At 39.1% G+C, this 12,550-nt stretch overlaps 1 protein-coding gene across 13 annotated transcripts in view; it reads right to left on the bottom strand.

The window, feature by feature from the left end:
- CREM (cAMP responsive element modulator) overlaps positions 1-12,167 on the bottom strand; it is a 62,929-nt gene extending 50,762 nt beyond the window's left edge. For 7 of the 13 annotated variants that reach the window (XM_036758794.1, XM_036758791.1, XM_036758797.1 and 4 more), the window contains exon 1: positions 83-155. In XM_036758794.1, coding sequence (XP_036614689.1) covers positions 83-126 — 44 coding nt within the window. In that variant the 5' untranslated portion in view covers positions 127-155. The other 6 variants (XM_036758784.1, XM_036758785.1, XM_036758786.1 and 3 more) reach the window with 3 other exon arrangements.
- Between the last annotated feature and the right edge of the window lie 383 nt (positions 12,168-12,550).

Below are 12,550 nucleotides of genomic sequence, written 5' to 3'. Positions count from 1 at the left end.
ACTTTCATTTTTCTATCATTCTAACTTTAACTTTTTCAAAGTAAAACTTTTTTAAAAACCAGATAAACATAAATTCACCTACCTTAGGCTTGTCTTAATATATTTTTTCCTGCCACATTTGCTCATTATTAAGACATTTGTAAACAATGCTTTGCTCCTTCCCAGCTTTCTTCTTCTATTTATCCTGCAGTAAAATTATACTTTTGAATTTGGGATATTACAAAATTTCCATCAAAACAATTTAAGACTTTGTTGGCAAAATAAGACCAGGAAGGAGATAATTCTAATTTTCATACAATTAAAATGACATAAGATAAAAGCAGCAAGGTAGAAATTCCAATTATTGATTCAATCTGCTTTTTAAATACTTAATTTTCTGTTTCATGTGTCTCATTAAAGTTTTCACCATATCAATGGACTTCTAAAACTACAGTATAAAGCTTAAAAGCAACTGCTTGAAATATAAGAATATGTGATATTCATTGCCCTCACAGTTCTATTATTAGTTGCCCCTTATCAAAATCAAATACGTGTATTAACGACACCTTAGTCTGAGAACCAGCAATACTTGATTAAAATTCTATGAAGCTGTGATTTTGCTGACAATGAAACCCCACTTAACTTCCATGTCTCAACAATATCTTCTATCTCCCTCACACTCTGCCTGGCAGTGCTCCACACACATCATACATTTTGTGAAAGGTTTATAGGCTTCCTTCAACCTAAAGGAAGGTTATTTTAACCAATTTAATTATAAAACAAAATGCCATTAATCCCAAATTTCTAAAGACTGCCTTTTAAAATTATATGTTGACAGCTTTACGTGTACAAGTGCATGACCAGGATAACAAACTCAGGAAAACTGACTGGCACTAGGACAACGTAAGCCTACCTGGGGGTGTCTATTAATTCTAATGCTAAAGGACAGAATTGTTTTTGCCTGTGAAATTAGTAGGAAAATGGTTGAGAACCAATATTACTTTTGTTAGTTCCTCTTTTCTTACTGCCAAAATGCTAATGTCATACCACCAACATGTTCATGTTCACCAACATTCCAACTGGCATAATTCATCTATCTATCTTTAAGGCTGATGACAAAGGAATGTTGCTGCCACACCATCCTGTAGTGAGAAGAGTAGGTGATGCCACCTATTACTAAGTAGGGATGCTAAATATCACAGGATAAGACAAGGAAATACCTTTGGACTATTCACTGTTACAATTAATGGTGCTTTCTTATATTGGTATTTGATGGTTTTTGTCCTTCCCAAAATAATTATAAGCTTCCTGAGGACAAGGAGCTGTCTTACATAGTTGTGTTATGTGCTTACTACGTGCCAGGTACTGTGTTAAACACTAGGGATACAAATACAAATACACTCGCCGCCCTCCAGAAAAGACACAAAAGGCTTCTTATCAACTGTCACTTGTCAAATGAACATATACAGTGCTATCTTTGGCGCCACTACAACCACATGGGTAATAGATGATAACAGAAACCTGGAGGAAAAAAAGAGACCAGTTTCCCCCATCGTTATTCTCAAAATCCTCCCTTGGAGGGAAAAAAAAAGCGTTTCTCTGGTGAAATACCATAGTTATTTTGATGCTCAACATCCTTCTCAGCTTTCATTTAACTTTTACACTAAGTCTGATCCTAAAGAATCCTGGTAGAAATTCAACTCACCATCAGTATGTAAATCCATTTTCTTTGGAACAACAGCTAACTTCTCATTAAAATTATTTATAAGCAACATTCTTTTTTATTTTGGAGGCAATTGGGATAAAGTGACCTGCCCAGAGAAGTGTGAGCCACATATGAAATCAGGTCCTACTGACTCCAGGGCTGGTGTTCTATCCACTGCACCATTTAGCTGCCCCTATAAGCAATATTCTTTAAACAAAGATTTGCTTTTAAACAATGTTTAAATTAGGGAACAGATATTAATTCTGCACTTAAAATACTTAGTCTACTCTGCTATCTTCATTGCAAGCATCAAACAACTATTACTATAGTCACTTTGGAGACATACAGTGATATTTGGATGGTAATATATCTCTTTTAATGTTGTCTATGGGGGAAAAAAGTGATGCTTCTATATAGAACTCTACCCTTCAAAGGTAAATAAAACATAGGGAATTATGTATCATTCAAGACACTCATGAAAAATAAACAGGTATGATTTGTTCTTCAGTACTGAAACATTAGTTCTGAAAAAGGCTGTAACAAACATTGGTGAAGTTCTACAGGATAAAAATATTTTCTATCTATGTTCATTGTTTTAACATAGTCATTTCTGAAAACGAATATGTTTCATTTTTGAAAAGCAATTTATAGCATTCCACTCATCCCCCAATGTAAGTTGCACCCCACAAATGATATCTCTTTGAAAAGAAAAAAAATTGAGTATAGGCTGCATTAAGGTAAATGTTCCAAAAATGAAGGAGAAAAAAAAGCATACTCTATCATCTCTCTGGTAATTGTAAGTTATTTCAATTCCTAAGTTGAAGTAGTTTTATTAAGTATAACAATGCCTATTTCTATTTCAAAAGATCTAGATCCAGGGTTCCTAACCTTTTTCTGGTCCCATAGTCCTCATAGCCTTTCAAGTTCACCATTGTATATGTGAAAAACAAAGTAAGAGATTAATTTTTCAGAAATAAAAACTATTCCCTTGATAACCTTTTTTATACCCCAGACTGGGAACCACTGATGTAGACAAACGTTCGAGAACAATTTAAAACATAAAATGATGATTTGTAACCAGTTTTTTTCTGAAATATGGATATACAATTTGGATGCTTTCCTGGAAACACAAGGGCATCATAGAATTGCTTCTAGAATACTTACCTTAAAATATTATTTTAGATACATGATTTGTCTTTGACTTACATAATTACATTTGCCCAAAAGACATGCTTTATGTAGGACTATAAATTTAGACTCAGAAAGGAACCTAAAGGTCTAGTCCAACCTCCCCATTGCAGATATGCAAAGTGAGGACCAGAGAGATCAGATGATTTGCTCGAGATGGGACTTGAACCTGGGAATCCAAGTCCTTTGATTCCAAATCCAGACTTTTTTTTTTTCATTATACAATGCTAATTGCTGTATGAAGTCTCCTTTATTTTTAAGTGACTGTGTTAAGACTGCCTGGAAGAAATATTCAGCTGTTTATAACTGATATAGAATATATGAAAAAACAACTGTAAAGAATTTACAGATAAGACAAAGGACTGACAGAATTTTAATGAACGTAAGACCCATTCATTTGCTATATCAAATGTGTAATCAAATATAAGCCCCAATTTGCACATAAATGGTCCTATTAAAAGCTATTCAATAATAAGCTAGCACTTTATATAGTACTTTAAAGTTTTCAAAACGCTTTATGTGATATTTAATTTGATCTTCACAACAACCCTGTGAGGTGGGTGCTATTATTACCCCCATTTTACAGATAAGGAAACTGAGGGCCAGAGAGGTTAACTCCCCTGTCCAGAGTAGAACTCAGAGGTCTTCCATAGTCAAATAGTCCATCCACTGAGCCACCTAACTGACCCACTGAACTAAAGTTTACAAAATCTATTACTCAAAACACATGAAAAGGAAGGACAAAAGGTATATATGTCAACATGTTAAGGCTGAAGGGCATTTAGGTGATGACATGGTTAGAGCACCAGACCTGGAGTCAGGAAATTACGGTTGTTAACTGTGTACAACTCTGTGATTCCATTTGGGGTCTTCTTGGCAGATACTGGAGTGCTTTGCCATTTCCTTCTCCAGCTCACTTTACAGATGAGGAAACAGAGGCAAACAAGGTTAAGTGACTTGCCCAGGGTTGCACAACTATTACGTGTCTGAAGCCAGATTTGAACTCAGGAAGATGAATCTTCCTGATTTCAAGCCCAGCACTCTCATCTGCTGAGCCACCCCCTACCCAAGAGTCATGAAGACCTGAAGTCAAACCCAGCCTCAGACCCTTACTAGATGTCTGGCCCTGGGCAAGTCACTTAACCCTGTTTGCCCTATTTCCTCATCTGTAAAATGAGAGGGAGAAGGAAACAGCAAACTATTTCAATATCTCTGCCAAGAAAACCCACAAAAAGGGGGTCACAGTGTTTGACACAAATGAAAAACAACTAAACAACAAAATCAAGGCTAAAAATAAATCTCAAATAACACTCTTTAGAGAAGATGGGATTTTGTTTAAATTTCCTCATTTAAGAAGTATCTTAATTTTCCTAGAAATCTCTTAAGTCTAAGCCATCCCCAATAATTTTAGCTTGAAATGCTCTAATTAGAAAACACATCCCTTCTTTTGAAAGTCCCGTAGCAGGCAAAAACATTATGAAAATGAAAGAATAGGAAACTTAATTTTTTTACTGTCTTTTATGATTGACTTTGTCATAGCCACAAGTCTCCAGATGATTCTGATAAGAAAACTGAAATATCTTTCTTTCTGCTTGAATAAACTAAGCCTGGGACTAAATTATGCAAACTGTCCATCCATTTACATTGCCCAAATTCATTATACAATTTATTCAATTCATCAAGGAGGGAGGGGGAGTCTACAGATTAAGAGGAGATTATACTTATTAAGTTATGTAAATGGGACAGAGGAGAAGGGGAGGTGTTTCACCTTTTTTGTACTAGTTAGGGGATATTATCACACCATAAAAGTGACAAATCACAGGTAACCAAACCAAAATAGCCAAAACCAGCCCTAGCAAAGCTGGTTTTTTTGGGTTTTTTTTGCTGCTGCCAATGCATAAAATACACAATTTTAAGAAAACCAAAGCTGACATTTAGGAAATTGCATCATTAGGTCCTGATGATAAATTAGACTGAGGCTAAAGGAGAAAGGATTGGAGTAAAAGCCAGAATGTATATGTAATTTTAATCTCAAATTGCATATGACCCAATTTAAATTTTTCACCTATACTTTGGACTACTTTGATGACCAGAGGAAACTGGAAATCCAGAGTTAATAGAATTCATTGGTAGCTCTTAACACTGTTTCACAGTACAATAAGAGCAGATTAGTATTACCAGTAACTTCAAAGTTGGGGTTTTTTTGTCACTTTATTGGTCCCTTTAGAAAAATATAGTGTACACATATTTTTCATGACCTGAGCTTGTCCATTAAGAGCTTCCATTCCAAGACAGGTAACATTAACAATGATGACATCACAGAAAAAGATGGACACCTACAGTGCAATGAAGAAATTTTTCCAGCTCTAAAGAAGTATGAGGTAATTTTTCCTCTCCCATTTATTTTTCTTTTAGTCACTGTAATCTTAGAGGGATAAAGAGAAAAGGAGTCAGAAGGGTAGACGAGGAAAACTGAAAGAGAATAAAGGTAAGGAAGAGATAACAAGTTGTTCTCATTTTCTCCTGTGTTAACATCCCAATGCCTTTCTTTTTCAATAGAATGTTCTTCTTACAGGTTTTTGGGCTGAGGACAGAAGCACAAATAATAATTTTTAAAACTGAAGGATAGAAATAGTTCCATTATTAACATAAAAACTAGGAATTTTTAAATTACTTATCTCATCAAGAATTGTATATAAGAATCACTCATGGTTCTAATGTTTTAAGGCTTATAAAGCACTTTTCTTACAATTGAATGAGGTAGGGAGTTTAAGTATTATCCTCATTTTATAGATTAGGAAACTGAAGATCAAAGCAATTAAAATTGTCCATGGGCACACACAGCTAATAAGTGCCTGAGCTGGGATTTGAACCTAGGTCTCCCAGTCCTGGGTTCCTGAGACCTTTACACTACAGACTAGTAGCCTTTCACATTAAAAAATTAATTGAATAAAAGAGGCAAGAAAAAGCTGTTACAATGGTGGGGAAGGAGGGGGAGGTGAAAGGGAATGTATGAACCTTACTCTCATTGCATTTGGCTTAAGGAGGGAACAACATACACACTCAATTGCATATCTTACCCTACAGGAAAGTAGGGGGGAAGGGGACAAGAAAGGGGATGATAAAAGGGAGGGCAGATTGGGGGAGGCGGTAGTCAGAAGTGAACACTTTTGAAAAGGGACAGGGTCATAGGAGAAAATAGAATAAATGGGGGGTAGGATAGGATCGAGAGAAATACAGTCTTTCATAATGACTATTATGGAAAAGTTTTGCTGAACTACACATATATAACGTATACTGAATTGCTTGCCTTCTCAATGTGAGGGTGGGTGGGGGGTGGGGAGGGGAGAGAATCCGGAACTCAAAGTTTTAAAAACAAATGTTAAAAATTGTTTTTACATGCAACTGGGAAATAAGATATACAGGCAATGGGGTACAGAAATCTATCTTGTCCTGTAAGAAAGTAAGGGGGGATAAAAGGGGAGGTGAAGTGATAGAAGGGAGGGCAGACTGGGGGAAGGGGTAATCAGAATGCATGCCATCTTTGGATGGGGGAGGGGAGAGATGGGGAGAAAATTTGGAACTCAAAATCTTATGGAAGTGAATGTTGAAAACTAAAAATAAATTTAAAAAAATAAAAATGAAAACTGAAAACCTTGAGGTTGGTAGCATGGGGGTGGGGGGCCAGTGTCAGTTTCATATAAACAAAATATAACAAAGTTTCCTTTGATCATGATTAAAATTTACTGTATTACCTAGTTGAGAGCCTTATATGCTGTGCCATTCAATCACTTGTGAGCATTCAATCAACCTTAGATCATCCTGATGGAGAGCTAATTCATTCTGGCTTTATCTGAATTCAACACAGTATTAAAGTCAGATACTGTGTGACATGAGGATTCTTGAACAGTTAAAACAAACCCAATCAAGTTAATATGAAAATCTATTGTCCTTTAATTCTGAACCTCCCTTGAAAAGTTAAAGATCTAATGAAAAAAAGGGTTTGAGAGATGTATAATTTTACCAAGCAACCACTGAGACTAATTTTTATAAATTTACTTTGGGCTTCCATTCACTTATTCTTTGTTATCAGACACTTTTAACTTGGTGCCTTTTAGGTATTTGTACAATTACAAGTCAATATGAAGGCATCATACGATTAAATTGTTTACTTTTACTTCTTCCTGGAATGATTATATCACAGATATTGAAATAGACAGCTTCCATTAGTTATCTCCTTCTCCCTCCTCCCCGACCTCATCCTTCACAAAGTCAAAGTGTGCCTGCCCCTTTTACTGGAGAAAAGGATTGTTATGACAACTTTATACTCTTCAAAGATAAAGTGTTGAAAAGTTCCACTTTCTCTTTCCTCTGCCAAAAGATAAACACAGGTAATTTGGGGCACTACAAGGTGTTTCTGAGTGGAGATCATTAAACATTTTAGGCAGCCTGACCTTTCCTGTTAATTCTCTGAAGTACTGAATATACTTCATATAGAAAGTGACATAATACTTCAAGTGGAACAGACTGCATTTTTCCTTCTGAAAGAAGAAAACAAAACAAATAATGGCAAAATATTTGGTTGTCAAAATATAGTAAAAGAGAACACAGTTCTTGCAGACAAAATAAGAGCCCACTAGGACACAAAAGACAATCTAATACCTAAGAAGACAAAGTCAAAGAAATGAGAAGAATCCAGAAACTGAGCCAAGCAGGTGAGTCACAAACAAGGGCCTGGGGTGGAGAGATGTGAATAGGTAGGAGTTAAATAGGGCTCTAAGAATTCAGAAGCATTAAAACAGTCCCAAGCCTACAAGGACTGAACAGGATGTCTAGAGTTGCCATTTCATAGTCCCAGAACAGAAGGAAAAATACAGCAGCCAAGATTAAGAGTACAGTGTTAACAGGAGATCCAAGTTTAAGATTAATCAGGTTTTCCAAAAGATCATTTAAGTACCACAATTTTGAATAAAAATAAGTTTCTGAATATACCCTTTAAATGAAGTTAATATTTTGAATCCAAATCATAATTAAAAGCATGGGGTGATAAGTATAAGGGGAGATTTAGTATCATTCCAACTAATTACTTTATTATCAACTAGTCAACATTAATATTTATGCAGAATGTAATTTTGGTGACTGGAGTAAAAAATAACTCCAAAAATGACCTAGTCCCTAGTGGGAGGGGTTTTTTCCCACGTGACTCCTGACTTTTGCCTATTTTCTTGCTTATGAGCCCCTAAATCTGAGAATTAAAAGTGTAACTCAGTGGCACAAGAAAATAATTTGGGAGGGGGTAAAGAGACAGCTTGAATGTTTTAAAAGAGGATTCATTACACAATTCTTATGTATTTATTTCTCTTATTGTATTTAAAAGAATGAGTTTAAGAAAAAACATTCAGATGGATCTCTACTGCTTACAATAAAATTTTTAACTATACTGGAAAACAATGAGATGAGAGAGGCTGAAGATAACTAGAATAAAGCTTGAGAAATTTTCCGTGTACCTTATTCATTCTCATTATTCCTGTTTACTAATAGTTAAATATATTTGGGCAGAGAGATGCTTCAGCTTAAGTATTCCAGGGTGAATATTAAATGACTTTGTAGAAACAATAAGCTTTTGGTTGGTTTTAAGTAGAGCAAAAATAAAAAGTATCATATATAGCACAGGTGTATCATGGTTTTTTCCAACTGTGTTGAATTCATTGCTTTTTGTACAATTCATGCCAACAAAGAGAACCAGAACTAGAAATTTCCCATCTTATTTAGTACTGAACTTTCCCACTTGAAGTTTTTCCAAGGAAAGGTTAGCATATAAATTATCAATGGTATATAAAGAAATGAAACACAGTGAAAGATTCTGGATGTATTTAGAATAATTTCTAACAGAAACCATGCCATTTTGATAGCTTAACAACATTAAAATAACTCACTATAAATGTGGTTAATAAAATCAGTTTATTTTTCAAAAATGGGCACATACAGATTAAAATGTCAGAACTATCACTTATAAAACCACTCAAACATATAATTTGCCTGGTTATCTTTCTCTCTGGTAAGAGCCCATGAAAAGGCACACAAACAGTACAAAAATGACTCCAAAAACCTCATTAAAACTTTCATTATGCTCAAGTATTAGTCCCTCCCAATTCCATTGTGTAAACAGATATAAAATTTTATCAAAATATAAAAGAAATGTTTCCTAATTCTCAACTGGTCTGACACCAAAATGGCAAGAAATCCCTAACCCCTAAGACAGTGTTTTACCTTGGCAAATTCCCTTGATAAATCTTTCTAGTTTAATCTCACCTTCCATTTGTAGGAGTTGTCTCAGAGCCATCATTAACATCAGCCATCCCCATTAGAACTTTTGTGAGTCAATCACATGACACGTATGAAATAGTACTGTAGGATGTTTTAAAACCTGAAAAAAAAATCTCTTGTATGCTGTTCCAGGAAAGGTCATAATTCTAATTAAGTTTTCATTCATTTTATTAATCTTCATGTAATGACTCTCCCAAAGTAACTATGATAATTCTAGAAAGTCATTAATGATCAAGTCAAAAATTTATAGGCCCCACGTAACAATAACAAATTTAAAATTTTTAATTTTTAAAATAAAAAAATTGCTCCTGAACTTTTAACAATTAAACAATAAACACATATACAAATGCATATGTCAATAAGTACAGAGCAGTTACAACAACCACAAAATAGAGCTTTAAAAATACCAATAAAAATCACATTAAACTACATACACTAAGTAAGTGCAGGTGTAAATATCCAAAAATTGACAATGTTCATAGTAGCTAGAAAGAGTTGGACTCTCAACATGCCATTCTGCCTTTAAATATTCATTTATACTAATATACAACACCATCAAGGTCAAAACAGGCTGTTTTGTGAATAATCCCTTGTTTTAAGTATGACAATAATACATTTTTTCAAGCGTTTTTATTATTACAACATGTAATAGAAAAAACTTTTTTCCTTCCTGTTTCTGCAGGCATTAAATCTCAAATGCCTGAGCATCATAATGGAAGAGAACTGTTAGATCAAAAAAGAAAAGAAAAATGAACCAATGTTCGAAATGACCATGAGTCAAAATCAGCACTTGAAGGTAACACATATATGTGCTCAATAAGGTTGGAACAGTGGGATGGGAGCTGGGGGGAAATGACAAGACGTTAAAGCATACAACAGCAAATATTCACTATGTCTCTGATATATAAGGTTTTAAGATTTGCAAAGTTAATACTATCTCATCCCACATTAACTGGAACAATTTCTTTCAAACTGAACATAATTTGCAATATTCTTTGTTCTCTTGGGAATTAGATTTCAGTAATATAAATGGATAAAGGCTTAAAGAACTGCTCTAATGAAAGAGGACAAGTTTTAGTAACAAGATGCCCTAAAGATCATTTAACTCTAATAGATTTTTTTCATGCTGGATCATTTTCCACCTTGGATCATTTCAAAAAGGAGCGAAGTACACGTATGCCACCATGCCATACAAAGAATAAATGTAAATGGAAGAAAAACTTTTAATCTAGTTATATTAAGAGGTTTGCTTAGAAATGCTAAGAAATCCTGGCTCCATTCCAGCTGGCCACAAAGCCAAACAATTAGCAATTTTTTGAAAACCTATTTCTACTTTAACACAACCCTCTCCTTTGCTTTAGCATCTAACAAAGTAACTGACATTATTAACTTTTGCTAAACTAAGTTATTTCTAAACAGACTTCAAATTTAAGGATCAAGCAAAAACAGAAGGAATATTTGAGACATGCTTACCCACATCTCAACTAGTTATTAATCACTCAATACCCTCTAAATGTCCACACAGGCAGTAAAGACTAAACAACTAAGAAATCAATCCTCATAGGTTTCATTCATCCTTCACAAGCCATTAATAAACTAAACAGCCTCTTCATATCGTCTGGAAAAGGGATTAAATTAAGTTTATAGGAATGTGTCATGTGAACTAAAAGTTTTTAAGACCCAACTGGTCTTCTACCTTAAAATGAATCATAGCCGCAGGCTATGAAGCCCACTTTGGGCGGTAAGGTACGTAGTCCGCTGTGCCCATTTCACAGATCAGGAAGCTGAGGGAGGCAGAAGCTGCCCGGCTTGCCTCGGATGGTGTGGCCGTCTTCCGGCCAGCACTCGGCCCATCACTCTACACAGCCCCCTTGGGAGGCCGGTTCTCTCTCATCAACATCATAATTCGGACATTACTCGGACGCCCCCGTGACCGGCCGAGGTCACCGGGCAGGCCTCCTTCTCCGCGGCCACCTCATGCCCGGCCTCCTACAACTAACCCCAAGATCCGGGAGCCGCCAAGTCCACAATGTCACCCTCCAAAGCAAGCGGAGCTCCGGCCCGGAGCCCAGGAGGCCCGCGGGGCGAGGGGCCGAAGGCCGGCGATTCCGTCCATCCGGGCTGCAGTCACCGAGGCCCGTCATCCCCTGTCGGAGGGGCCGCGGTCAGTCCGGAAGGAGAGGCGGGCGGAGGGCTAGCCGGCCAAGGCCGGGCCTTCCTGCCTGCCGGAGATGGGTAGAGGAACGTCCAGGAGCCTCGGCCGCGGGGAGCCGGAGGACGGCACTGGCCCGGTGGCGTGGCCCGGTGGCGGGGCCCGACAAGGGGCGAGAAGACGCAGTTGGGCCCGGCCGGCCACCCGCCTCCCTCGCCAGCCGGGCTCCGGTTCCTCCAGCGCGGCCCGAGAGGGAGGCAGACAGGCCGGCGAACGGGCTCCGGAGCTCGGCTGCCTTTGCTCTGCCCCGCCCCCGTCCCCCCTCCCCCTCCCCTCCTTCCTCTTTCTGCTCCCCTCCCCTCGGCAGGACCGCGCAGCGCAGCCCCGGGTCCGCTACAGCTGCTGCTGCTGCTCCTCCTCCTCTCGCCGCTGCTCCTCCCGCTCCAACGTCGGCGGCTCCCAGCTCTCTAGGTCGGGGGGCAGACGCGCTACTTACCCGCCGCGAAGGGATTTACGTAGCGGGCCTCGTCACTGATTACGGGCGGGAGGAGGTGGAGACGGAGACCCGGGGCTGCCGCTCAGGAGCGGCGCCGCCGCCACCGCCCAGCAAACCCGCCGACGGCAAGCCGCTGCGGCCGCTCCACGTAACCCCCACGTCAGCTCGGATGCGACGACGGCCCCTTCGCCGGGGGTTGGGGGCCGAAATGTAGCTCGGAAGCAGCGACCGAGCCGAGCCGCCTCTTCGCACCCAGCCCTCCCCTCCCCCACTCCCTCCTTACCTCCCTCCGGCTCACGCAGCGGAAAAGTTCAAAGCTCTAACTCCGCCCCCTGCCGGCCGCGAGCGGGCGGGCGGCGCTGACAATTCAACAATTAAATGGAACGAGCTGGAAGGGGGCGGGGGGAGGGGCTGACCCGGAGGGTGAAGGGGGGCGGGGATGGGGGCGGGGGAAGAGAAGAGAAGGAGCCGAGCTGAGGGGCGGGGCTTGAGGAGAGAGGAGGGGTGGGGGTGGAGTGGGGAAGTGGAACTGGAGCCAACCGCAGCGCGCGCGGCGCTCGGAATGGCAATTGGTTGCAAACACAAGTAACGGCCGCCAACCCGTCCCCGCCCCCACCCCAAACCCCTAGTCGGGCTCGAGGGTCATCTCACTCTTCAGCCCATAACCGCTCGTGGGGGCTTTTCGCGAGCTCTGGACCGTTGT

Source organism: Trichosurus vulpecula, chromosome 5 (genome assembly GCF_011100635.1).
Source record: "Trichosurus vulpecula isolate mTriVul1 chromosome 5, mTriVul1.pri, whole genome shotgun sequence".
Classification (NCBI taxonomy): Eukaryota; Metazoa; Chordata; class Mammalia; order Diprotodontia; family Phalangeridae; genus Trichosurus; species Trichosurus vulpecula.
The sequence above is the reverse complement of the archived record's forward strand: the minus strand, read 5'-3'. Positions and strand labels throughout refer to the sequence as shown.